Source organism: Rhamphochromis longiceps, linkage group LG7, assembly GCF_057381845.1.
Source record: "Rhamphochromis longiceps isolate RC_006_pf linkage group LG7, R_longiceps_female_GT1.1, whole genome shotgun sequence".
NCBI lineage: Eukaryota > Metazoa > Chordata > Actinopteri > Cichliformes > Cichlidae > Rhamphochromis > Rhamphochromis longiceps.
The window spans coordinates 36,987,190-37,002,660 of record NC_140563.1 but is presented as its reverse complement, the minus strand read 5'-3'; the positions used below and the strand labels follow the sequence as shown (position 1 = coordinate 37,002,660).

Sequence of the window (15,471 nt, the reverse complement as noted above, 5' to 3'; positions counted from 1 at the left end):
AAAATAAATTTTATTATCCAATAAAAATGTAAAAGTTTCAAATCAATATGGTAATGATACTTTGTTTTCTGTTTTTGGATTTATAGGACAAAAGTGCATTTACCACATAGCAAAGTACCAGAAAATCTTGAGTCCAAGATAAATGGTTAGAGTACCAGTAGGAAGAATATACTGTGGGGAAAATTGCACTGGCAAAATCCTATTTGGCAGCCTTGAGCTATTCTTCTGTTATTATCTCTATCAATGGGATACTTTTGGTTCACAGTGGTGAACCATCACGTGTGGGTGTGATGTGATGATTTTCCTCTGCATTCAGATTGACAGACTGTGCGCAACAGTATGCGTCCAGGATCCCTCAAAGACTCCAAATGCTGAAGAACTGGACAGCATGACGCTGCACACGTACATTGAGAAACACGCTTGGACTGCAGGTCAGTTTAAAGAGTGCCTTTAACCTTCTCATTGCCTCAATCTTTCTCAAGCAAACATGTCGAGCTCCTCTGGTGAGACTCCAGAGATTCAAGTTTGAGTTCCTCATATCTCATCTTCAAAAAGTAGAAAACAAGATTAGGAAAGAAAATAGTTTCCACTGCAGATAAATGTACCAATAAAATATGTGCAAGAATTTGCTCACAATGATGCATGCAAGCATAATGGTGGCATGGAACCGTGCTTTAATCCTTTGGGAATCTCCCCTGTCAGAAAATCTGGCATGCATTTGTCAAGATATTGCATTGTGGGTGCTGCATAGATTATTAATGATTAAATTCTTTACGCCAAATCAAGTGACTCACTGCATCGGCAGATTCATTGAGAGAACACTAAAAAAGGCATCTACATTTGACAGGATAATTGCAGAAGTGATAATTACCATCCTCTCAGGTAGCTCTTTCATGTAGCAAGCTGAATTTTTGACAGTGTACTCTGTGTTGGTTAGCTCATAACAATTTTATACTGTCATTGTAGGAAAATGTGTATTATTATCGCATGTGTGAAGGCTATAGTATGTATTATTCCATGACAGAACTAAAAGAGGAAATCGGGCTGTGTAGCAGGTCTGTCTTTGGAATTGAGCCATCCCAGATGTCTTTCCTATTCTTCCTGATGTATGCTACAGCTGCTGGAGGGCTACTGAAGCTGCTGGAGAGCACTCCAGGTTGTGCTCAAGAGTTCAAGATAAAGGTACATACCTATTATCATTCCCCACACTCAATATTGTTGGCACAAGTGCTTTTTCAAAACTTCAGGCCACACTGACCTTTTTATTTATTTATTTTCTATTAAACTTAGCACCTCCCAATCCATGTCCCAAAAATCCCACTGCCTCCCTTTGTCCTCGAAATATTGATTCGCATTTAAAGCCGCAGTCTTGTATTGGATTTTTCCACTTTTTAAGTCCTCTGGAAGCATAAAACTTGTGTGATCCATTTTTGTGTTATTGCTTCAGAAACTTCTCTCCCTCCCAACAATGGTCATGTGTAAAAATGGGCTGAGAGCCAAAAAAGGGGCATAAAAAGTAATTGACAAAAGAAGGCCTTTGGCTAAATGGTGCAAAGTGCTTGATGTTTAAACCTATGTTTTAGCACACTTCCTGCACTTGTTATCATCTGGAGCTGTTTTCTTTTAATTGCATCCTCGCTATGGCCTGGAATGAGTACCGCAGCATCACTGAACATGACACGGCACCAAATGTGAACTGAAAAAAGCGTTTCAACTTAACAGAAACTTATTCCTGTGGTATTTTATCCTTCCTCTCGACCTCAGCACTTATTTGTGTGCATGTATCATTATCACTTCTTTGTTGTTTTTTTCTCTACTTAAGCAGCTGTGAACATTTGCTCATATTTTGTTTTACACTGGTGCAAAAACCCCCAAAACAAAACAAAAAACCTACCTGAAGTCAGTTTTCTGGCTTATGAAGACTAACCAGGAAACTTTTCCTAGAAATACACTTGAGAGCAATGCAAATTGAAATGTATAGAAAAATCGATCATTTGCAGGGGTCAAGTATTTTGTTAATTAATAATAATAGTTTTTAAGCACACCTTGAAGTCTAATATCTGCCTCTCCACAGGGAGGCACCCAACAGCTTTCAGAGTGTCTGGCAGACCGTGTTGGATGGAAGAATGTCCGGCTGGGTTGTGCTGTGACAGCCATATGGCAGGTAGGGTACAGTAACGACACACTCAGGGATTGATGAGGCGCGACACAGAGATAACAGCTTCCTCAGTAGGGAAACAGGCTGTCTCATGTGAAGGCCCTGTCTGTTCTGCTTGAATGTCTCCTTTATCCACAGCTGAGAGACTAAGAGGGCTCCATGTAAATGCAGTGCTTCTCATCAATATATTTTCTTGTTTGAAAAAAAACAAAAAACAACAACCCACCCATAGCTACAGCCATCAACTTTGACACAAAATCTGTGCAGACATAAATATTCTACAAATATTTACTTTGAACAAAAACAAAAATAAAAGAAACACTTCACGTCTCTGAACCACAACTCATAGTCCCCTTCAGGTTGGATGACTATATATGCCTTTCCACACTCCGGGCTGTTTGTTCTCATTTTCACGCCCCACGCTCCCTCAACCTTTCTTAGTTATCACGGCTCTCATTAGTACCCGGTTATCTGCCTGGACTGGGAGTCATAGTTGCCACAGTTTACAGGCAGTAACCAAAATGTTCTGCATGCTCTGTTAGTTCAGTTAGTTCACTCTTTGGTGATTTTTACAGTTCAGTTGCTCGAGTTGTGTTTTATTTACATTTCCCTAGAAACCCTGATCCACCTGTGAAGTAGTCAAACTCGAACGTCAAGGAAGGTGGTAGGGAAGCAGACTACGCAGACATTTCAGGTTTCCAGACGTGAGCAATTTATTTACAGTGAACTTAATTTAATGTGTAACTTAACAAAACTTTCCCCCAAAGTAACTCAATTAACAAACCTCAACAGAACATGGATCTGGTAACACAGCTCACCTCTCCTCTCTCATCTGAATCTGGTAGAGACTGGCTTTAAATAGGGCCATCAGTTTCCCTTCAATTAGCCAAGGCAGTACCACTCACTTGAACTGAGGGATCTAAAACTCTACACAGATGATTAAAAAGACACAAAACGTCACACTTCTAATTGGCACATTTACACAACTAAATGGCTGTATTAAGGAAAAGAAAAAGATTCAACAAGTCCCTTTAAACCTTAACACAAACAAAAGGAAGCATTTCTATGGACAAAGAAACACTTCCACTTCGTTCGACCTGCTGATGTCACGTGTGACATCATCAGGACTTTAAAATGAGGAAATGCTAGGCAGGCGTTTCCCCACACCTGACCCTCATGAAGACTGAAAAGAAAGAGCATTATAAGTATGAACAAATTACTTAATCTGTAACATAATAAAATATAGAGAGACATGTAACTGAGTATTTGCCTTAATTTGCAGAATGTTTGATTTGCCGGCAATAGAACGCTTACACAAACAAACCCGGGATAGTGAGTGCAGCAATGTTACTTGACAAATAGCAAATCATAGCAAATAAATAGAAACAGAATAATGTGCATAATGTGCAAAAAAAAGGTAAACACATATGGGACAAATGGAGAGCATTGCAACTGCTCATCCACTTTGTCACACCAGCCCTCATTTCTTTGGATTTTGCTTCCAAGAAGCCAGACTTTCTTGTCATTTTTCAAAGTGGTCTTGAAAAATTGTTCTCCAGGCTTTGTAAAGGTCTTTCAAAGTTTTTGCTTTGAAGATTGGTGGCTTTTCCAGTCCAGTCCTTGTAATCATGAATCATTTAAGCATAGAAAGTGCACATAGCATGTGTGATTTATTTTATTTTCAACTTTAATTTATATATTTTATCTTATTCTTTCCCAGTTAAATTTACCCTTCATTCTAATTTGTTGTTGTACAGTCATTTCATTTTTAACTTTAATTTTTATATTTTATCTTATTCTTTCCCAGTTAAATTTACCCTTCATTCTAATTTGTTGTTGTACAGTCATTTCATTTTTAACTTTAATTTTTATATTTTATTTTATTCCTTCATAGTTAAATTGACCCTTTTTAATTTTCACATTTATTTCCTATCTTATTCATAGCATTTTTTTTTTGTTTCTTTAGGTCACGAGCAGTTGTGTAAGCATTTCACTGCACCGTTATCTCTAAACATAACAGACAACTTAGCAAAGAACCAATCTTAAATTGTACCTTTAGACACTGTGACACTAGCAGCTTGTCGCAAAAATACAATTTGTTCCCTTTTTTTGTTGAAACTATGAAAAATGCCAAATGTAACACAGTTTGACAGACATAAAATAGTATTTTTGCACCAACAAGTTTATTCCTAAAGACTTATTAGCTGACAAATCCTGGCATGATTTGCAGTGTTAGAAAACCTAGAAAACTGCTAGACAAGAGAAGAAGTGGAAGACCTTAAAAAAAAAAACTCTACAGCAGATGAACAGCATCTGAAAGTCATGCCCTCTTAATAGATATAGGGAAACATTCCAGCAAAGACCTGACACAGGACCTGAGAGATGCATCTGGCCCTCCAGGTGTTCCATCTACTGTTCACTGAAGCCTCATCAGAAGTTCTCAATGGAGGCAGTGTCAAGAAGCCATTCATAAGGAACAGAAAAGCTGGTTTACACAAGGAATGGACTGAAAACATCACCATTTGAAAAACATGTGATTGCCGATGGCATCCCTTTTCAGCATGAAAATAATCCCAAACACATTGCCAATGCAGTGAAAACACATCTACTGTAAACAGAAAAACACAATAGGACACAATCAGGCATGGATTGGCCTCCCCAGAGCCTAGACTTCAACATAACTGAAGCAGTGTGGGATCATCTTTACTGAGAATGGAATAAAAGGTAACCAACATCCAAAGAACAAAGGAACCTGCACTTTTATTTATCTTTTTATAAAGATTTTCACAGACATACAAAAATCTTAAATTATGTTGTCTTTCATTGCAAATTTACTTCTTATAGACCAAAAATTTAAAAAGCTGCTCAAGAAAGAGGTTTTTTTTAATAAGTGTCTAAAGTAAAACAATCAAATGAAAAATATACTCAGTCCTGATAAATATTAATTACTTAGAAAATATCTAAAGGTAAAACTGCATCATTTATGAAGTAAATGGTCACAAAAAGGCAATAGCGTGTACTAGCACAGACTGGGTGAAAGACGGGGCACACCCTTGACATTTTGCCAGCCTATCAAAGCACTAACACGTATTGACAGACAAACACATTCACACTGACATTCACAGCTACGGGCAATTGGGAGTTTTCACTTCACTTAAGATGAAGCAAAGCACAGAAAGGAAACAAATACAGGCATGAGAAGCTCAAAATACTTCACACAGAGATGTCCCATTTGGTGAGGCTGCGATAACACTCAGGAACCTTTTGCCGACAGACATATGGCCTTGCCAAAAACAAAACAAAAAAATAAGAAAAAGATATCAGAAAATAACTGCATGTGACAAAATCTCACATTTGATTATAACATTTTCCAGCTGTAACTCTGGGAGTTATGCCTTCGCGAAGCATGGAGACAAACGAATTAAGAGTACTACTAAGGACTAGGAACAAATGCCAAGCTTCAGCCTCCTCTGAAAGCATTTTTTAGTAACCTTACCCTATTTCCCAATGTTGCCACTGAACAGTCAAAAATTTCAAGTTGAATTGAGGTTCAATCAAACACATATTTGAAAAACTGCTATTTTAACTGAAGAACGTGAAAGAATTCTTCCATTTTTGGTTTTTATAGCTTCATGTCATTGCAAGTCTGTTTGTAAAAATGGTCAATCAGAGTATGCTGAATCAGAAAGGAAGCAGTTAGTTTTTTCCCCCCTACAATTAAATGTTAATAAATAAATTAAAATAAAACTCACTGATTAAAAATACATGAGCACTGCTTTGCAGTTAGAGGTCAACCTCTTTGCCTGGAGAGTTAGGTGCACCAGTGAAAGTCATTGTTATTTTTCTTTCTCACACAGTGCAGACGTTCTGTTCTTTCTAACGTTCGCTGAGAATGATTATTTTACACCTAAATGCAGTTGAAATGAAAGCACAGCCATTATCTCTAACTTATGTGTCTGGTGACTCCATCAGACGCCATCTGAAGTTATAAAATCGGACCAGCTTCAATTTAAGGGATTGAAAAAAAAAAAATTGCTTTACCTGCTGAGAAAAAAAGTCATTTTTATATGCAGACACCGACTTTCAGTGATTCAAATGTAATTGGACAATTGACTCAAAAGCTGCTTCATGGAGAGGTATGGGCTATAACTTTGTTACTTCTTCATACATTAAGCAGGTAAAGAGGTCTGGAGATGATTCCAAGTGAGGCATTTGCATTTGAAAACTGTTTCTGTGAACCCACAGCATGCGGTCAAAGGACCTCTCAATGTCACTGAAACAAGCCATTCTAACAAATCCATCAGGAAGATAGCACGGACATTTTGATGGCTCCACGATAAAGAAAGACCTCTTTACAACATCCAGAGGAGAACACTCTGCAGGGGGTATGCACATCATTAGCCAAGCCTGTCATTAAGCAATAAGTAACTCAGAGTCATTCTGAATTTTTTATTAACAACATGTAAAGCGCAACATGGCTACAGGCTCCTGCATATATAAGCTACTGAGACCTCAGCCTCTCTAATCATCTGATCTGGGTCTTATATTTTAAGGAAAAAGACAACCACACAGCTGAGGTTTCAACTCCTAAACTTTGGAGTACCCCATCAGATTTACACAATCAGTGGTTTCTTTTACAAGCTGCTGAAAACTCTTTTTAATAGCTTGTCTTATCCTTAATCATCATTCTATTATTTTTGTCTATAACTGACATCTAATTTCACCTATGCTTGTGAAAGTATGTAGGAATAAATGGAAGACCATATGTTTGATATGACACGATATGTTTATCCAAAATGTGAAGCACTTTGTAACTCTGTGCTTTAAACAGTGCCACAAATAAAAGGTTGTTGTTGGTTTCTTAGGGATTAAGAGGGTAACTAAAAACCAGGTGCTGTTAATCAAAAGCATTTGATTAACTGATAATCAGTATGTGTGACCACCTCTATAAAAGCTTTGTGTTAACACAATACCACAATTTTCCAAGTTGTGAACATCTAGCAAATTAAGGTCACTGCCACTTACAGAAACAGCAAAAAAACCAAATAGTGAAAAACAAAGAGCTACATCTCAGATCTTTAGATGTAAATGTCTACATAAATTCCTACTTCTGATAGTTTGACACTGCCTCTACCTCCATAAACCACCATTTAAAAGTTGTTTCAATCAAAACTGAGACTGGTGAGTGAAACTATAGCATGTGATTAACATCATCATGATGACTACATCGATAATGGCAGAGGGGGTACTCTGCCATTATCATGATGCTGGGAATGGCCAATACCATTAGACTATGAGGATAGAGCTAACTACTCAAAGCAACTTTGCAATGATCAGCTGTGAAATAAATAGAAATAGACCAAAAACAAGACAGAAGAATTACCACAACCCCCTTACTACAGGATTTTCTTTTAATGTGCTGTAATGTAATGTACATGCTTTTATATACTGTATTTCTAGTCTCACTGACCACTCTGTGTAATCCAGACTTTTCTTCATTTAAAAAGATCTCTAAAAGCACATTCGTGGAATACTTAATGAACACAGACAAGTAAATATGATTTATCATTTAACAACTCTCCTCATAACTCATTCTCCAAGGACTACGGTTCACTTAATGTAACAAATATATACAACACATATATAACAAGATGATTATATAATGTGGCTTAATGGAAAACAAAACCCCAGAATTTAACCGTGGTGGGGAAAAAAGGTAATTCAACAGAACAAAGGGACAAACAACTGAGGGCAAGGAACTTCATTTTGTGTATACTGTATTGGTAATAAATTATATCCAAAATCGATCAAAGAAGTAACCTAAAACAGCTCTACCATATCAAACAAAATGAAATTTAGTTTTTAAAATAAAACTGTATTCCTGTTTGTGTTTAAACAGGATGCTGAGTGGGCCAGGGTGATGACTGCTACAGACACCTTCTTGTGCAGAGCTGTGATTGTCACCTGCCCCCCTCATTTGGCAGGTCAGTGTGCGTCTCCCACCACTGTCAACTTGCTAAATGAAATTCTCAGTGATGCAGAAGGCAAATATCCTTCTCACTCATCTGTCTGTCAAATGTGGCAAACTGTCCATCCATGCAGATAAATCTATGATTTTCCTAAATCTTCTTCAGCTCTAGAGTGTGGCAGCCACTTTGGCTGAAGTACACTCAGGTCTCCAGCTCATGGACTGCCTGGATTAGATTCTGAACCACAGCAAATGTTAAAGCCAAAACTTTAACTGGAGTCTAACATGACTTACAACTGAAAGCTGTGGGAAGTTGAAAGTGGCAAAGATGCCATTACCAACCTTTCTAAATTCAAGTTACCAAAGCAGGGAGTGCTTTACATATTTTGGACTGTTTGTAATAAGCTTTAGCTGAACCAAAATTCAAAGGAAAGCAATGCTATAAAATTATTTTTACAGACAGGTGATTTGTTTACTCGTGGCTGTCTGACAATATATGGGGATTTTTCTCAACCCTTGATTTATTTTCCTCATATGGAAATAGAGATACCTGCACCCCAGCATCTAATCAGCTACAGTAGAAAATTGTGTTGATGTTGATTGGGATTTGGATTTGATTTCTGCCTTCCAGCTGGTGCTTGTCATGTGTAGGACACACACCAAGGGTGGAGTTGATGCAGGTTGAAGTTGTGACTGGAAGCACACTTGGTTTTGCCAGGTTTGGAAAGGGCTGAAGCTAAATCCGAAGTGCAGGCTTATACTGAGTCTGTTCCTATTTGTACTAAGCTGGCAAAAGATCTGTCACTCAAAGCCTCATAGTCAGAGCCATGGACCAAAGCCAGGATCCTTAATGAGACAGGTCTGAGAGCAATGTTGAATTATGCAGCATGGATTGCTCTGGCAGTGTCACACTTTGGCCCTAAATCAGTGTGGGGAGGTTGACAGGGACTCTTGAAAGCCAAAGTCAACCCAGTGATTGAGACGACATCTCTCCCAAAAGAAGTTGGGTGTAAATTTAACAAAGGTTTGCAGCTTAAAGTCCTCTTTGTGACATGTTTCAGGTTGAATTTTCTGGGAACTGGGTAAACCTGGGCAGCTTTGTGATTTGTGGGTGTGAGAAAGAACAAGCCAGGTGGGATTGACGATAAAGACGAAATGATACCAAGTCTCTCTTTGACGGCTGAAGTCTAAAATTATATTTGCTGTATGCACAGCACCTGTCTCTTTTACAGATTTTTGGTGCTGACATTTCAATCGAATTGTAAAGTCACTGGAGTAATGGGCAGCTGGTTACAAAATGTGAAAACCCCCCAAACTTCCCGAGTCTACAGGATGCCTGGCATCAAGATGTGCCACTATATTCACACACACCAGGATTTGTTTTCTAATACATCATCTTAGACCTGTTCCTGGCTCCTGTATTTACCTCCCTGTTCATCCATCCATCTTTTGTAATGAGTCCCGTCAGGTTTTTTTTCTTTTTGATAGCCCTTCTTTCACTCATGTTCATGATTTATGAACTGTTTTGTCACACGGCATATTGAGATTGCTATGCATGAAAATGATGAATGTGGAATTAGGATCTGTTGCCATGTGTTAATTTTGAAATGTGGACATGCAAAATATTTGGATGTTTTTCTTGGCAAATAGTTTATAGGTTAGTATGTTTATAGAATCTGAGACTAGATACGATTAAGATAAAAATCCTGAAAAGCATTTTCAAATTTCTGTTTGTTTGTTTGTTTGTTTTTTAATATAATGCAATTAAGCATACCATCCAATATTCAGCAACAGTTACAGAGAGCTTTGCAGCTGCTAAATTAGCATTTAGTTTCACACCGTATTACTGTTTCTCATTTCAGGAAGCTCTTAGTAGAACATGCTGTGAGTGCACGCGTTTGTGTGGGCTTGTCTGTGTGTATTTATTTTGAAAGCGGTGAAGCTAAAGTTCTCAAAGACTGCAAACTCACAGTACCTGAGTATAGTGGGATGCATATCTCGTGCAGGAGGAGCTGCTCTAATTAGAAGAGGCTTGGGCAATGGTGAGGAAATGTGCCATTCAGGTCTGGTTTACACTAGTAGAAAAATGGGTAAACAGTGCATTAGCAATGATTTTGACAACTTACACTGCATGAGTCAGGATTCTAGGTCAGTATCTGCTGTGCTGTGAATGAAACTAATGGAGCCTAATTTAGGGATTAAACATGAAGTGGGAGCTAAAGTGATTGTGATGATAATTAACGCACTGTGATTTTTATCTTGCTGAGTTTAAACTCAGTGGAAATAAATTTCACTCTCTCTTTATATTTTACATCTCTCCTGATGAGTAATATAGCAAGTGTTGAAGAACAAACAATCATAGCTATAATTTGCAAACCTTCATTGACCAATGGATAATTGCTATGGAAAATTTGGTCTCCTGGAAGGCTAAACCATGGTCGATATGAGCTTTTGTCATTGGAGATTGATCGTTACTGTTTTTTTTTTGTTTTGTTTTGTTTTTTTTTTTAGGTCAGTAGGGATGTTAGTTTTTGAAAGATAAAAATGATGATATAAAAAAAAAAAAGGGTCTGAAGTGACCATTTAACAAACTACATTTTTGGGGGGTTAAACCTGATCATTAAAAAGCTGTGGTTAGTCCTTTGCATCCAAACAAATAGAAATGGTCACTGAGGCTTTAATGCACTGTGTGTGCAGTCAGTGTAGCTTGATTGTATTTAACCGATACAGTATAATCAAATAGGTTTGTTTTTTTTTTTTTTAAAATGATATCTCCTCATCTCAAACATGCCATTCTTCATTTCTGAGCATTTTCAGCTGCCATGCCTTTATTGTGGTGGTAAAATATTCAGTGCTACAATAAATAATAGATAAAACTTGTCTGTATGGGCACTGCATAGTATGCATTTTAAAGGTATGATGGGATAACATCAGCAAACAACACAATACTGTAGTTGCCCTGAACAGCCCTGTAGTAATAGTTGTGCAGTCAAACAGTAATACGAAATATCAAGAAGTTGTTGCCCAGATAAGAGATTACTGCATAAAAGTATGTCTTAATTAGATTCTCATTTCTATTCAGAAAACTGTAAGGCATGGTTTCCTGGCACTAAAATTAGTAGTCAAGATTACAGTCAGGTATTCAGAAGCAATTAAAAGTCATTCAATATCAAAGCATAGTTAAATTAATTAGTAAACAAATTGCTTTGGACTCAGAGGTCATTGTCCTCAAGTCCACTTTTGCTTAGACCAACAGCAAACCTCGAACAGTGGTGTAGGTATGGATGGGGGAGGGTGTATATGTCGACTACTGCGCCTTCAATTTCAATAAGTGTCAAGGGGATGCATAGGTAATTCAATAAAGGGTCTGTGCTGTAACATGGCCATAGATACAGACCTCCATCTTTAACATTTTGTTTAAGTGGTTGATGAAGAGTGCTGCCCATCTCTAATGGCCTTACAGATTTATGATAGTAAGTAGCGACTGCTATTTCTTTGGTATTCATTTGTCATTATTACCTGTATCTTTTAAATTAGCTCTGGGTATGGATACCTCCCCAGGATTATGGCCAGAACTGTGATTTTTTCCTCCTTTGTTTCAATCAAACAGCTGACACATTAATTTATTTTTCTATTTTCAGATGCAATTATCTTAGCCAGTTACCTGGCAAGAAGGTGTGTGTGTCACTATTTTTTTTTCCCTTTTCTCCACAGCAGGTTGCTGAGGCTTACGCTGTGGACTGCTCTGTTGTTTTTGTGAGGATGGAAATGATTATCTTTTACAGCTTACAAAAAGACAGCCGGAAGTTTTCATACTTTTTAAAAGATTTTTTTTTGCACCACTCCTCATAAATTGCCATTCAGAAGCTGCATCTCTGAATCATCACCCCTTTGATGTTATGTCTTGATTTGAGTGGCTTTTCAAGTTTCACTTTCCTCATCCTTCTAACAGTCAAAGACACTGAAAGTGCCAGTACCGTATGCTGTGCTAAAAATTCAGAATGAAAAAGTAATGGAAATTTTGAGGCCTTAGTTGCCGAAGGCAACCGCAGATGTGACTTGCAGGTCACATCCCGAAGAAATTGAGAAAGTGTGGTTACTGTTGTCCAGGAGTGCATTCACAAAAATTAAGTCAGAGAGGATCAAATGCCAGAATTTTTTTAAAAGGAAGGACATGAAATGAAGACAGACAGAATGACGATGAAAAATTGAAAGGAAACCACTCAGAGGGGAAGCAGTATCCTCAGATGTCAGAGTATTAAGGGTCAGGAACAAAAATTTGTGCAGATAGCTTGGACGCTATGAGATGCTCTTGAACTTGCCACTGTTTTGCATAGATGACAGTGTAATGCAAAAAATCACTGAATAGATGTAACACATGTCAAATTTTAAAAGGTCCATGCAGTCAAATAGAAATGATAATGTGAGGACAATGACTATCCGATCAAAACTAAAAATACTGTCAGCCCTTGAGTGTTGGACCCAGTGAGGAACCAAGAGACTATCATTGCCTTAAGTAAACCCATTTATTTAGTAATTAAATGCTCTAGAGTGAAGGATATTTTGTTATTGTCAAAGTGGCTTTTCCACTTTTATATCAGACAGGGAAAATCATCAGTATTTATCCTGTGTATATACTGAAATCTGTGCTCTCAAAGCTTTATGATTTAACCCACCTTTTCAGAAGATGCCAAAAACAAGGGGACCTCAACAGTAAAAAGAACAGAAATTATCGGATACCTTAAAAAGATAAGACAACAGTGTTATTTTTCTTTCTGCTGCAAACAGCTGATGGCTGTCTCAAATAGGAAAATTTGCTCGCACTCGCTCATGTTTATGTAAGTGCATAAATTGCCATTGCATTGTTCCTGTTTTATACTTTTACCTATGTCGCCTTGATTTGACTGTGATTTTGAGTTGCGGTAGCAAAGTTCCACAAAAGTGTCACAACAGATTAGCATATTTATGAGCGGATGATTTCACTGCACTTTTGTGTTCAAAAGCGTGAGATGCCAGTGCATGTATTTACTTATCTGCAATTCAACAGCTGTCTGACAGAAATGTGGTAAAAGACATCCCTTGCCATCAACTTAGCAATGCATGGTGTCAAAAATAGTATTATGGATAGATACCACTTGACAGGTCTTATGTCATGTGTACAGTGCCGTCAATTGAATGTCTAGGTGCCCATGTCAAATTAGTTTTGAGCCACTTATCATGTCACTGTTTTTCAATTATACTGCTTCAAGATCATAAATTTTGTTCTGCATTGAGGGCATTATTTTGAGGTTGCTGACAGGCCCTTGACGGTTTCAAAATGATGTTTCACATCTTCCAGTGGTTCATTCGTTAAAAGCCTGGCTTCTAGCCAGATGTTGGTACACTTGCCAGGACAAGCACAGAAACAGCTTGCCTTCTCTTTATGCGTGACATACGCTAACTCTAACAGTACTGATGAAGTTACTTGACTGCCTTCACATCAGTGAGATTGAGCTTTAACAGATGTAAGCACTGTGATTAGTACTCTGAAGCCAAGCAGCAGAGAGAGTTGCAGTAGGTCATGGCAATTTATTTAGAAGGTCATTAATGCTAGTCAGTGATTAAAGATAAAGCCTGATCAATAGAAGGATTAGCTCCTGAGTTCTGTCTTAACTTTAGTTCCTTTACGCTGTGTTTCAAAATAAAAAAAATAAAAAAAGTAGACTAGTCCTATGTGTTATAGTATGGTTTATAGTAAAGCGCATGAAGTAAGATTAGTGAAGGTGATGCACTAGAGGGCAGTTTTTGGGGCATCTGTCAGTAAGGAGGTAGAACAGGCTGTCTACCAATCAGAAGGTTGGTGGTTCAATCCCCAGCTCCTCTAGCCTGCATGGCAAAATGATGCAGTGTGAGTGTGTGAATATCAAGTTGAAAGCATTAGGACATAGAAAAAAAGCAACTCTATGAATGTGTGAGTGAATAAGGCTTGGAATAAAAATACTTTAAGTGCTAAAATAGATATGAAAACCACTCTGTTTATTTAAGTACTAGTCCAGATTAAGATTCATGGTTTACCTTTGTTTTCCCACCAGCAAAGATCAACTACCAACCAGCCCTGCCCAGCCAGAGAGAATTCCTTACTCAGAACATGCCTGTGGGTCATATGATAAAATTCATTATTACCTACAAAATGGTAAGTAGAAAAAAAAAACAAGAACACACAGAAGCAATGTTTATATGATTAAGGTTATGATGATCTAATCAAGAAGCATTTGTTTTAAATGATAACTCTTTTCCCTTCAAATCTGTTGGGCCAAAGTTACATATAATTCACTCCAATTAATTTGGTAGTTACCACATTTAAGACTGATTGGCTATGGTCGATAATGAAGTTGGTTGTAGATTAAAAAGGTTTTATGTGACTATATATTAGGGGTGCAACGATATTTGTATCGATATTGAACCGTTCGATACAGTGCTTTCAGTTCGGTACGCATATGTATCGAACAATACAAAATTTGTAATTTATTTTATCAACTTTCCTTCTATGCTGTCTGTGTTGAGCCGACAAACAACAAGCACGCATGCTACAAACTTTACCCGAGTTATTTAGACAGCCGTTAGCACATGATTCTCCTTATGGGGACCTGATATGTTTAATATGCTGCTGAGAATATAGCCCAGAAGAAGCGTATAGTATATCTTTTATTTTGGAAAGAGCCATTTCTCTGTAATAAACTCTCTTTTCCAAAGATGAGTGATTCCTCAATCAGATACAGGGCTCACAAAATTGCTAGCCCGACGTCCCGGGCCTAGTGATTTTTCCAGTCGGGCTACCAAGATCTATCTCTGCCCTGCCCGTCGGCCTATCGTGGGAAGGAAAAATATTGTTACAACTTTGTTTTATTGATTTCAACAATGACATACAAAGTTAGCAACAGCTAAGTCAATCTTGATTTCAGAACAGTGGTATGTCCATTATACCCTCCAACCCCCCAACCCGAATTCTCCCCCTACCAGGTCCACACTAGACAAAACACCGCAGAGAACCAGTCTCTGCCCACACACACAAAAAAAACAAAAACAACATCTCAGGACCCATACACATAACAAGCATAACCCCCCCCCCCCCCCCCCCCGCAACCAAACAAACAAACAAAATCAAGCAAAGCAAAAAAAGAGAAAACAAAAGCAGAGAAAGTACCAAACAAAACAAAAGGAAAAAGAAATAGATAAGGTATAAGTAAGATTTAAAAAAGACAAAACAAAAAAAAACAAAAAAAAAAAACATTATAATGTAGCTTCGCTCAGTTCACTTCAGACTCAGGAAGTAAAGTAATGGTGTCCACCAGCAAGAGAAATGATT

At 37.7% G+C, this 15,471-nt stretch overlaps 1 protein-coding gene across 1 annotated transcript in view; it reads left to right on the top strand.

The window, feature by feature from the left end:
- The window catches only part of LOC146665791 (putative flavin-containing monoamine oxidase A), a 53,048-nt gene that overhangs the window by 6,601 nt on the left and 30,976 nt on the right, over positions 1 to 15,471 (top strand). The window contains exons 4-8 of the mRNA XM_085411216.1: positions 317 to 431; positions 1,025 to 1,182; positions 2,075 to 2,164; positions 8,058 to 8,142; positions 14,198 to 14,298. Coding sequence (XP_085267342.1) covers positions 317 to 431; positions 1,025 to 1,182; positions 2,075 to 2,164; positions 8,058 to 8,142; positions 14,198 to 14,298 — 549 coding nt within the window. The remainder of the gene's footprint in view (positions 1 to 316; positions 432 to 1,024; positions 1,183 to 2,074; positions 2,165 to 8,057; positions 8,143 to 14,197; positions 14,299 to 15,471) is intronic.